The sequence below is a fragment of the Schistocerca americana genome, chromosome 7 (genome assembly GCF_021461395.2).
Source record: "Schistocerca americana isolate TAMUIC-IGC-003095 chromosome 7, iqSchAmer2.1, whole genome shotgun sequence".
NCBI lineage: Eukaryota > Metazoa > Arthropoda > Insecta > Orthoptera > Acrididae > Schistocerca > Schistocerca americana.
In genome coordinates this window covers 450,810,180-450,823,401 of record NC_060125.1, presented here as the reverse complement: position 1 = coordinate 450,823,401, position 13,222 = coordinate 450,810,180, and the positions used below count along the sequence as shown (strand labels likewise).

The following is a 13,222-nucleotide window of genomic DNA, read 5'->3' as shown; positions in this document are numbered from 1 at the left end:
ACTAAATCTTTGCTTAGTCTGCCTGACCTGGGTTTGAATCCATATGCAGAACGAGACGGTTCGTTGTGTCATTTGAAGTTCATACATATTCTCAACTAGCAGCTCGTGAATAACTTAAATTTTTAATGTCATTTTGTGTTAAATAATAAGTACTGTATATTACTTTGCAGAGGAAATCATGAATACGACAAACTTACTACGTGCATTACCTATCTGACGTAATAATGAGAGTGGTAACATTTCAGGTATGTCATTTATTGTAATAAATGTGAGCTTACAAGCCTTAACGACACTCTTATCTGTGATAAAGTGTTCCCTGATATTTTCAGTATCGTGGTATTACTTTACATCATGATTTATTGCGAGACAGAGCAGTGTTTTCTAATGGTGACTTGTTGGAACCATTTTCAATAGTCAAACGACTGTACCAAGGAGCGATTAGAGGACCTGCTAGACAGCTGCGTTATGCCGGTTGCATGCGAATCAGGTGAAATGCAATTCAGGTCGTTCGGATACTTTTGAGTATGACTGTACACCATTCTATACAATGTAGTCTAATATCGTACCGTGTTTCGTTGTAAAAAGTCGGAAATGAACGAGTGAACAGAGTTATGTTACCAGCTGCCATTCTTTCAGAGACACAAACAATTTAAAAAATCTTAACAATGAAAAAGCGGTTAAATTTGTCACCGATCAACACAATAGATTGCTGAACCCAGAGATCCTGCAATACCGGACTTATCTGGCTAACAGATGAGTGCAGATAGATAAAACTGCAGACACAGCGCCTTCACTTTCAACAGGTGAAAATGCATATGTTTTTGCAACATTGATTTGCTTTTAGATCCGCAAATACTGAAGACAGACCTGTGTTGTTAATTTATAATTAACGCTTAACGAGTGAAAGCATGAAACCCGCAAAATTAAAAGATTACCACTTACAGAATATGCCAATAAAACTGTGTCTTTTGGGGGGAAGCTACTGAAATAAAAGGAAATTAAGAAAAAAAAACAGTTTATTGAATTCCATTCATGAAGACTATGTTATGAAGCAGCCCAGTTAATAGTAAAGCCTGAAAAACCAAAGGGTGTAGGCTGCATCTTGTATTACCAAGACTAAATGAAATAGTACTAGGCCAAAATTAGCAGATGAATTTTTAAAATATCGGACTAGTATGAGTAGGACACGCGTTCTAAAAGTTCTGTACAAACTTAATTATGTATACAGGTAGTTCATTAGGTTTTGATGGACATACGGACAACAAACTGATTTATTAGTGTTTCGATTTTTCCAACTATCGTACAGAACTCTAAAAATTACGTTTTCGAGTCATACAATGGTAAACGTATTTTTTAAATTAGCAATGACCAGTGTGAGCAACTTATTTGAGATTTAAGGAACTTCAAATTTGAAATTCAATTGGTTGGATCGTCTGATGAAACTAACATCGCGCAGCTCTTTGTATTGGCAGGCATTGCTATGCTGGGTCTGTACATAAAGATTTAATGTTTTATCAGGCATTAGTGGAGCATTGTTACAGGTAACGAGATTTTTTTAAAAGTGAATGAATTTTTCTGTGAAATGAACACAAAATGGAATAAATGTGCTTGAGTATGTACTGAATGCGCAACAGCAGTAACGGGAAGAATTGTTGGTTTTCATGTTGAAACACCCCCGTTTAAATTCCTTTGCTGGATTTTATGTAATTTATCGAAGCCGCCAAACAGTTAATTATTATGATTATATGACTGTGTGCTTAATGGATGAAGGCTATCGGTTTTCCTGCTGTGGTTTTGGGGGGATTTCAACCGAGTGCGGCTGTTCTGAGACTGAATAGTGGAATGATTGAAAGTTTGTCTATTACTAAGGACCACAAAGGTTGCGTTGTACAAACTGATATATATTTTCTACGAACACACAAATTATGAGGCAGTTGCTACCTTCGCCTTACACGCCTAATTGCGGTTATATCTTTCTATTGGTTGCTGATTTTTAGTACTTCGTCACACGCAATGCTGATGGTTAACATTCATAACAATCCTCACTGCAATCCATGGTTGTTGCTGGCCGACGCGGTTGACGCGAAACACGTAATTCGGCACTTGTCACTTTCTGTTTCATATCACTCGCGAATCGGTATTAGTGAGGGTCAACCCCACGACGATCAGGGGGACGTGCTCACTCGTCATCCTCCGGTGAATTTTACCGTTTACAACTCACTCGACCACCATTCTTGCCTGTCTCTCCAGCACCACCGCTCGCTCGACACTCTCTACTACTACTCCGCACTCGACACTCGTCTCACTGCCTCCTGCAGCGCTCGACAATCGAATCCTGTCTACTATCGACCTGGGTGTCGGATACTAGCATCTATGTTCGTGGGACCACGGATCCCTTACAATGTTAAAGATAAATCTGCTAGCAATTGTTCTACAACTTGACGTCTTGGCATTACTCATCGAGAAGCGTTAGTGAGTAAACAAAAGAATTAACCCTTTGGAAGATAACAGGGAAATTAATTCATCTGAAACGTTTTCATGTACCAACGATTTTATCGATGACAGCAAGTTTGATTTCATTTGATTGAGCATAACATAACTGATCAGATGATACGTTTGGAAAACAATTTTTAGAAGTTTTTACTGCCCCAGTAGGACAACAATCAGTGAGATTGGATTTAGGCTCCTTCTGACATAGAAATGAATCATATGAAACATGTCTCACTTCATCAGACCAGAATCTATACACACTAGTGAAAATGTGAGAAAGGCTCGCTACCATATAGTACACTACATCTGTCGTTGTTACACGAGTACACACACTGCATAGTTTACCACAGCAGTCAGAAATCAGGATACAGCGTCCATACTTAGCTTTATGAACCTGTAAATTACTCATGCACAGAGAGGGATAGTTACTCTTAACGATAAGAAAGAATTGTGTACGACTGAAGTATTTGATTATTCTCACACTGATGTATCATTGATGGCACAAAGAAAAATCTTAGCAACATGTGTCAACAAAAAGGCGTCTCGCTAAATGTGCATCTGTTTTATGAGCCATAACAAAGGAGTGGCTAGGAAGAGCAGAAACAATTAGCAGGAATGCTGAATATAGTTACTATGCTGTTCTCAGATTCATTTGACAAATAATATAAACCACATGGATCTCAGTAGTTGTGACTTAACTGAAGTTACAGTAAAAGCCATGAAATTGTATGTTTTCTATGCACATCTTCTAATGAAAAAAAAACTAATCTTAACGCAGCAGAGGATGATAACACTGAGTGTATAACACAGGGGATGGAATAAACACAACTTGATCTCATAATCAGCTTCCAGTTTACGAAAAAAGAGCGTTCTCTGAGACTTCGTGATATCATGCGCCTGTATACCAAATTACGTTTCAGTTCACTATACGTTTTGCACGTAGAATGATTGCAAAATAAGTGTACAAACATTTGTGTCAAATGACTAAAATGATCTCAGCATCGCCTATGAACAACGACGTCAAAATAGCTCAAGTGTGTCTCTACGAAATCTCCAACATTGCAGACGTCGCCTCCTAGCTGCCTCATTTCAAATTCACGAACACAGTGCACTCTCCAGATACACACGGCCGCACGGCGCAGACAGCCACCAGCATTCCAGATTGACTGAAGGCCTGGACGGCACACCAAAGATGGAAACTCGCTTTAGCGGCACCAAAACGAGACTATCCCAAGAGTTGCATGACTAATCGAAGCCAGTCACTGGATCATTTGCTGAATAGTGCGATATCTGCGAGATTAAGAAAATAAAAAAATGTGGGTAAAAATGTACGTGTAGTTAAAAACAAAACAAAAAATAGCATTAATGTGAAGTTCTGTAACTACACTCCTGGAAATGGAAAAAAGAACACATTGACACCGGTGTGTCAGACCCACCATACTTGCTCCGGACACTGCGAGAGGGCTGTACAAGCAATGATCAGACGCACGGCACAGCGGACACACCAGGAACCGCGGTGTTGGCCGTCGAATGGCGCTAGCTGCGCAGCATTTGTGCACCGCCGCCGTCAGTGTCAGCCAGTTTGCCGTGGTATACGGAGCTCCATCGCAGTCTTTAACACTGGTAGCATGCCGCGACAGCGTGGACGTGAACCGTATGTGCAGTTGACGGACTTTGAGCGAGGGCGTATAGTGGGCATGCGAGAGGCCGGGTGGACGTACCGCCGAATTGCTCAACACGTGGGGCGTGAGGTCTCCACAGTACATCGATGTTGTCGCCAGTGGTCGGCGGAAGGTGCACGTGCCCGTCGACCTGGGACCGGACCGCAGCGACGCACGGATGCACGCCAAGACTGTAGGATCCTACGCAGTGCCGTAGGGGACCGCACCGCCACTTCCCAGCAAATTAGGGACACTGTTGCTCCTGGGGTATCGGCGAGGACCATTCGCAACAGTCTCCATGAAGCTGGGCTACGGTCCCGCACACCGTTAGGCCGTCTTCCGCTCACGCCCCAACATCGTGCAGCCCGCCTCCAGTGGTGTCGCGACAGGCGTGAATGGAGGGACGAATGGAGACGTGTCGTCTTCAGCGATGAGAGTCGCTTCTGCCTTAGTGCCAATGATGGTCGTATGCGTGTTTGGCGCCGTGCAGGTGAGCGCCACAATCAGGACTGCATACGACCGAGGCACACAGGGCCAACACCCGGCATCATGGTGTGGGGAGCGATCTCCTACACTGGCCGTACACCACTGGTGATCGTCGAGGGGACACTGAATAGTGCACGGTACATCCAAACCGTCATCGAACCCATCGTTCTACCATTCCTAGACCGGCAAGGGAACTTGCTGTTCCAACAGGACAATGCACGTCCGCATGTATCCCGTGCCACCCAACGTGCTCTAGAAGGTGTAAGTCAACTACCCTGGCCAGCAAGATCTCCGGATCTGTCCCCCATTGAGCATGTTTGGGACTGGATGAAGCGTCGTCTCACGCGGTCTGCACGTCCAGCACGAACGCTGGTCCAACTGAGGCGCCAGGTGGAAATGGCATGGCAAGCCGTTCCACAGGACTACATCCAGCATCTCTACGATCGTCTCCATGGGAGAATAGCAGCCTGCATTGCTGCGAAAGGTGGATATACACTGTACTAGTGCCGACATTGTGGATGCTCTGTTGCCTGTGTCTATGTGCCTGTGGTTCTGTCAGTGTGATCATGTGATGTATCTGACCCCAGGAATGTGTCAATAAAGTTTCCCCTTCCTGGGACAATGAATTCACGGTGTTCTTATTTCAATTTCCAGGAGTGTATATACTCTGAAGAACCAAAGAAATTGGTACACCTGCCCAATATCGTGTAGGGCCCCCGTGGGCACACAGAACTGCCGCAACTCGACTAGTGTCTGAAGTAGTGCTGGAGGGAACTGACACCATGAATCCTGCAGGGCTGTCCGTAAATCTGTAAGAATATGACAGGGTGGAGATATCTTCTGAACGGCACGTTGCAAAGCATCGCGGATATGCTCAATAATGTTCATGCCTGGGGAGTCTGGAAGCCAGCGGAAGCGTTTAAACTCAGAAGAGTGTTCCTGGAGCCACTCTGTAGCAATTCTGGACGTGTGGGACGTCGCATTGTCCTTCTGTAATTGCCCAAGTCCGTCGGAATGCGCGATGGACATGAATGGATGCAGGTGATCACACAGGATGCTTACGTACGCGTCACCTGTCAGATTCATATCTAGACGTATCAGGGGTCCCATATCACTCCAACTGCGCATGCATTACACCATTACAGAGCCTGCACCAGCTTGAACAGTCCCCTACTGACATGCAGGGTCCATGGATTCATGAGGTTGTCTCCATACGCGTACACGTCCATCCGCTCGATAAAATTTGAAACGGGACTCGTCCGACCAGGCAACATGTTTCCATTTATCAACAGTCCAATATCGGTATTGACGGGCCCAGGCGAGGCGTAAACCTTTGTGTCGTGCAGTCATCACGGGTACACGAGTAGGCCTTCGGCTCCGAAAGCCCATATCGATGATGTTTCTTTCAATGGTTCCCTCGAGGACATTTGTTGATGGCTCAACAATGAAATCTGGAGCAATTTGCGGAAGGGTTGCACTTGTGTCACGTTGAACGATTCTCTTCTCTCGTCGTTGGTCTCATTCTTGCAGGATCTTTTCCAGCTGTAGCGATGTCGGAGATCTGATGTTTCACCGGATTCCTGATATACACTCGTGAATGGTCGTACGGTGAAAATCCCCACTTCATCGCTATCTCGGGGATGTTGTGTCCCATCGCTCGTGCGCCGACTATAACACCACGTTCCAAATCACATAAATCTTGATAACCTGCCATTGAGCAGCAGTGAACGATTTAACAACTGTACCAGACACTTATTGTCTTAGATAGGTGTTGCCGATCGCATCCTGCCTGTTTACATACCTCTGGATTTGAATATGCTTGCCTATACCAGTTTTTTTGGCGCTTCAGTGTATGTTTGAAATATCTCTTCTCAAATAATTTTGACGTGTAAGAATTTACACGATCACGGTTTCATTAACAGATTTGTTTGGGTGTTGTTCATACTGAAAAGGACGTGTAGAAACTTGAGTGTTGGTTGGTTGTGTGCACTGATAGTACCAACTATATTTAAAACTGTGTGTCAGTGATGAAGAAATGCATCTAGACGAAAGATGTTCCCAAAGAAAAACTTGGAGAAATCCTGTTGTAGGATGTAGGCCATGTTTAAACAGTAGTTATTAACGTATATGAGACAGCTAATAAGACAGGTGTGGTAATTTAGCGGTACAGCACATTCCTGGAAACCAAAAGGTCACGAGGTTGAATCCCAGTCAGACCACGGATTTCTTCAGTCTGTCTTTAATCCACCACTCACCTCTCAGTTATGTGAAGATCCACCAAAAACAACTCATGGTTTGGATTCCATGTTAAACTGTAAGTCTGCTCTCCATGGTTGGATAACTGGGGTAGACTTGGAACACGTAAGTCACTGAAGAGGCGTCTAACTCAAAGACTTGCACCAGGCAACTGAGCCACATGCATTTATTATTATTATACTAACAAAACAAATAATTTGATTAAAAATAAATGAATCCCGAAATTTACGTAACTTCATAGCATCTATTTTATAAGATAGTAGTGTATGAACTAGCAAATGTTGAATATGATGCTGAAATTTTATACGAATACTCTCTAAATGTTATTATACAAGATGAGTAAATATTATTCAGTACAAAGAAACAGTATTGTTTAAATGTAATAAATATATGGAGTAAAACTTCAGTATCTAGAAACTGGACATTAACACAGTTCAAAAGCCTTAGCAAGCACGTAACTCATTGTTACACTAGTAAGAAGCGTGAGATCCAAAATAAGACCATAAATTTGAATTATATATAAGAATTACTGCAGGAATTGAAAATTAAGAGTGCTTTATTAAGCTCAAAAATGTGTAAAACTAGCCAACATTTACACATATCTATGAATTGCTACTCAACATTTGGAAACAGTAGTTAATTAAATGAACACTTTAAAAATAAATGTTTCTTAAAAACAATAGCATTAATTTGAAAGAAAGTTATTTGAATTACTCCAAATCATGCATAACAATTTAAATTAATTTATATAAACTTGATTTTTACTGTATGGATTAGAAAAATTGACAGTCGTTGCTGTAAGGCAAAGGAGAGGAGTTAGACGGTGAAGAATGTGGTTCGTGGGTCTGGGGTTATTGGGCTCAGGAACGATATATATATATAGATCGTTCCTGAGAAAAAGAGTACAGTGAGAAAGAAGTGGGAACAAGGGAGATCTTAGAAAGTAGTTGATAGCAAACAAAAAGAAAAGAACCATGTTTACCCTCATGATATGAACTACACTGCCAATTATCAAAGTTTCCTTGACTACGGTAAATACTTAGGCATCTGTGTGACCCTCTTCCTGCATTTTTTGAACTTACGGTCGGAGGTATGATGTGTTTTGTGAGTGTACCGGAATAATACTCTTTCCCATAGCACCAGTACAAATGAAACAACAATAGCAAAGAACATTATTGCTAACAAAGGTGCTGCGTTTTTGAACTGCACTCGTTTGAAATCACTGCCCTGATCTGGCTGCGCTGGATTACAAGACGTCGATTTAAGTCTCTTCAGAATACCGCTCGTTCGCAGTTTCTCCATTCTGAAACAACACAGTTTGTCGTTAAGTATTTAATTGCGTTATGACCCACTTTCTATAGAAAAAAACTTGAATATGTTGTGATTTACTTGTAACTGATGATACGTGTGAAAGGGCTCTGTTTTCTGAGTGCAAAGCCCAAATAGACGGATGACATCGAGACTGAAATTTCAATGGCGTCACAAGGGTGTTGCTGCGAGCACCGTACGGAATTCCTCTCTGACACAAAACAAGTCTTCTTCCAGTTGCACATGTGCAACAGCCCTTCGTTAATGGTGACGGGAAGATAAAAATATTTTGGCTGAATCATCTCGTTGTTAATGGTTTGTAGGATTCCCTCAGATGCATACTGAAAAAGAAAACAAACTGTGAAATGAAAGTTTTTATACTTTATTTGCAAAGGCGAACTGATTTTTCGTGAGAATTTCTAGCCTAAATTACACTTCAAATGGGATATATTTCAGCTTTTATAGTAGTTTGAAATGAATATAATTACGAGAAAGTCAAAAAATGCTTCGTTTCCATCGCTACATTTTATCCCAAATCACAAAAAAATTGGAAGAAAATGTGACCCAGTTATTATACAGTAGAACATTTCAGGCTTTAAGTCCTGAGGATTAACTGTTACATTCTCTCGCTGAAATAAATTAACAAACTGTCTTCCATGATCATCATAAATGTGAACACAGCCACTCTCTTCTCAAAGGCGCTAATAGTTTTCGTATTTTAAAAGAGAGTACATATTCTGGGTTGCCTGTAGGTGTAGCGGCCATCGCTGAAACGACCGGTTTTAAGTTATGTCAGTTTTGTTCGATGGCAGTGTAACCTAAGTGTTAACACCGCTCAAAGTAACCAGTGTCTCAAATAACTGATTTTCAGTTTTTCCTGTAGTAAACGTAGAAAACTAACAAAGATTAAAAACTTTTGACTCCCTCAGTTTCATGATACATAGAAACAAAATATTAAATTAAATAGGCAAATAAAAGATAACTTAATCTGACCACCGTTCGCTGCTTTTCTCGAAAAATGACAAGTGGCTGTATAATACAAAAAATTACCAGTATTCTCCTACAGATTCTAATTTTTTGAAACTCTGCTCAAAAATCGTGATGTAATTATAATTGCACTATTTGGCCACTACGAATAGTCAATGCTAACGGATGAAAACTGAGGTCGAAGAACTATTATTTTCATGTTAAGCTGTCGATTTTAGAAAGATACAATCAGATACAGGCATATTTGTAGACACAGGCAACAGATTCACTAAATTCTATTTTTATTACAAACTATGAATGATTTGTTAAATTTTTAAGATTACTCCTTATGTGATGTCTCAAGTTTGTTGTGGCTCATACCGTTCTTAATATTTTAGGGCAAATGGGACACTGTTCTTCGCTGATACAGCGCTTCGTAAAGTACTCCAGACTAGAGAAGACCGACGACAATCGCGGGAAACACCTACTGACCAGATGGGGCAGCTCTTGCACAGTGCATGCACACACGTAGCATCAAACAGGCCACGCCATGTGACGATAGGCACCTTATTTTTCAGCAATGTTGTACCAGGTCTTACGTCATGTGTTTGTTGTTTGTTTCTGTTGTCATTGTTATTAAAACAGCGTTCATCGCTTTTCCCATTTTCTATAATGACGCAATATTTCAAAGCTATGGAAATGTTATGAATAAAAATTACTCATTTTTAAAAAAAGCTTACTTAAAAACCAAAATGTTGTAGCAGTACTGCTATGGCTAACTGATATTTCGGTTTTCTTACCCGCTTAGTAGTAAAAAATGAAGAATACCTGTTATAGCCGAGATCAGACAAATACCGGTTATTCAGAACTAAAATACCGGTATCGTTTTTAACTGGTCAGTTTTTCCTTTTCCTAGTTGCTAGGCAGACACAGTTCTGCCGTGATACAAACAACAGGTGCATGGCAGTGTGGGAATGAAGTGGCGTGGCACCTGGAAACGCACTCCAGGGCTGAAGAACGAGGAACAGTACGATTCTTGTACGGAAAATACCTAAATTAAGCACAGATTCATTATGAAATTCTCGAGTTACGTGGACCAAAAGCAATATCGCGTCAACCTGTAGTCAAATGTTTCAAACAATGTCAGCATGACCGCTCAAAAACGGTTGATGCTGATCGGGATGGAAGGCCATCGAGATCGACCAAAGACTACACTGACCATGCAATCGAAGAGCTGCTTCACAGCAGTCGCAGATTTACCAACGATGAGAATGTTCACAAAGCGGTTCTCGAATGTCTCCGTCGGCAAGGAGCAGAATTGTATCTTCGAGGAACTGCACGATTGGTAGAACGTTTCGACTGTCGTTTACAGAGACTCTGTGAGTGCGTTGAAAAATAGTGTCATGTATTTATGTCACTTACAAGGGAAACTTCTCAACGCAACCCACCCCCCACCCTCAGATTTACGCATCAAGTGGTCTTCTTATTGGTGTGCTGATGTAGGAGGAATGCCGTAGACATTGCTCGTATGTACTACCGAATGCCGAGTATACCACACGTAGTCCAAACCGTACGCGCTGCCGAAAGCCCAATATACACGCGTAATTTGAGCCAGCGTGACTCAAAAGCCCAACCAACTTATAATTATACACAACCTATAATTATGCACAACCTTATGAACGCTGTTGTTAGTGGATAGAATCATAAAATGAAAACGCCAAATAAACGGATGTGAACTATGTTACAACAAAGAAATTCAAGAGTCGAAACTTCCATAACGGAACGCAACTTAAACGTTAAAAACATATGTTTTTGCAGAGCACAGAGAAACCGTGAGTGAGCAACAGTTGCATTCATCTGTTGCAGCTTATGTGACAAAAACTAACTCCTAAATCGAGCAAGGAGGCATACCTCACTCACTCTCCAAGCTTACAAATTAGGTGCGTCTGTAAGAGATTCCTATCATACGACAGTCACTAATGTGTGTGACACGCCAGACGTGTTTTCCGGTGGAGGAGTTGGTTGACTTTTCGCCTTGTCATCAAACGGTTGCGTTTCCCATTCGAAAGCCACATCCTTTAGGCTGCTAATAGAGTAGTTGTCCAGAATCAACTTTCATTATAGGCCCCTTCCTTACACCACGCTGTTGCAAACGGACTTAACAACAGGATACAGACGCAAATCTGAATACAGCGAACAGCGAAAGAAACGGTATGAGAGAATTTTGAACAGGGTTCGCCAACTTGGGAGCAGAGGCGGTGGTAAGGAAGGTGCTATGGGGGCTATAGCCCCCCCTCCCCCCACCCACCGACCCCACAATGGAGTATCACATTCCACTGGATAAAAGGACTTCAGAAATCAGCGATTATATTACTCCAACAGATTCAATTTTTTTTTATAATTATGTAGCAATATAGGTTGCAATGTAGTTCAGACACATTTTAACAAAAGAATAAGAGCGGCACATAGCTTTCTACCCAAACCAACAAATATCATTGAACTTAAAATGGGCGTCTTTTTTTTGTATTTTTTACCATGAACTCCAAAACGGTTACCAGAAACTACTTTAAGCACCACCAAATTTCACCAGTTTGTCAGTGGAGGACCCAAACTTTCCTTTTGTTAAGCGATAAGGGATATACCATTCCCTCCCCCTCCCCCCCCCCCCCCCCCCCCCATTTGCTCCGTCCCTTGATCGACTTCTAGAAGCGCCCGTGTTTGGGAGTCCAACACCACACGCCTTGGCTGTTCCATATTGTTCTATGTTGTACTCCCCGTGCTTGGGCCATTCACTGTTTCTATTTTGCTTTTTTTTTCATCGGTTTGTGACGGGCTATCCACTGGACCTTCTTCCCACTAAATCTGAGTGAAGTGCGATGGGGACTTTCCCTTGTTAGAAGTGCAGTGCAGCATTCAATAAAAATTACTTGGCCTGTTATAGTAATGTGTAACCTAATTTTTGAAGTCCCCTGGTAATACATGTTCCTAGCAGATGTAGCCATTTTAGTCTTAGGACTGAAACGTCGGTGCACTCTTGGATCATGAGACCTACAGACGTAGCGGCAACACAGTTTCTGACATTGTAGCCGACAAATCCGTGTTATTGTTAAGGAACAATTCCAACATTCGCCAGAAAAGGCTTGAAGGAACAACGTACCGAGATCCCAATTTGACTACTCCAAAGTGTGGGATCAATTTATCATTATTCACTCAGTCGAACTCACATCTTGAAAGTGTTACACGGAAAATACTATTTACAATAAAAACAAAACTTTCACCAAATAGTGACGCTACTGAAATCAAGCGACATTTGTGTTATTCTATAGTAGTATCCCAGATCATGTAAGAAACAGATTGACCGTCCTTACGGCGGAACAGGCAACCGTAAAAATAGTTTTCCCGTCGGTCAACAGATGTCGCAGGCGACGCTTCAATGCTAACTGACCTGTCCACGTCGCGGAATTGGCAACGCTGTATCTTCGGTGACGTGAATGACGCTGATTTGTGTTCGGCTAGAGCGCTGCGCGCGAAATGCATTCGCCACACAGCTGACTGTAGACCATGATCGGCTATGGTTTTTCCCGAGTTTTCAATCGAAGAATGTAGATTAGTTCCTGTAATTCCACAAACCAAGTTTATTTCTACTGTAGGGATACTTCTCACAATCATAAGCGAAATGAAAAGTAATACACAATCTGCTCTCGCGCAGACATGTTACTATAAGCAGTGTTGTTTTCGAGTGAAAGCTGTGTGACGATTATTAAAAAAAATTAAAATAGGCAGCGTCTATAGTTTGCATGCTATGCTCGTTCTCTTCTATCCTCCTCCCTTCATTCCAGTATAAACGTTTGTTCACATGTATGAACGAATGGCACTGAACATTGGCGAATTATCTATGAATACTCATTTGCAGCAGTGTAAACGAGGTTTTACACTCGTTCACTTCGTTCGCTCTAGTATATACCAGGATATAGAGGGACCGATGACCTAGCAGTTAGATGACGTCTATTATTCATTTATTTCATTGTTGCGATCTCAGTTCTAGAGCCATTTTC

At 41.8% G+C, this 13,222-nt stretch overlaps 1 protein-coding gene across 3 annotated transcripts in view; it reads right to left on the bottom strand.

Annotated features, from left to right (window-relative positions):
- Positions 1 to 3,719: 3,719 nt before the first annotated feature.
- Positions 3,720 to 13,222, bottom strand: part of LOC124622627 — a 66,875-nt gene continuing 57,372 nt past the window's right edge. For 2 of the 3 annotated variants that reach the window (XM_047148397.1, XM_047148395.1), the window contains exons 3-4: positions 8,283 to 8,542; positions 7,600 to 8,196 (exon numbers count right to left, since the gene is read on the bottom strand). In XM_047148397.1, coding sequence (XP_047004353.1) covers positions 7,920 to 8,196; positions 8,283 to 8,542 — 537 coding nt within the window. In that variant the 3' untranslated portion in view covers positions 7,600 to 7,919. Of the gene's footprint in view, positions 3,781 to 7,599; positions 8,197 to 8,282; positions 8,543 to 13,222 lie in introns of those variants that run through there. The other variant, XM_047148396.1, reaches the window with a different exon arrangement.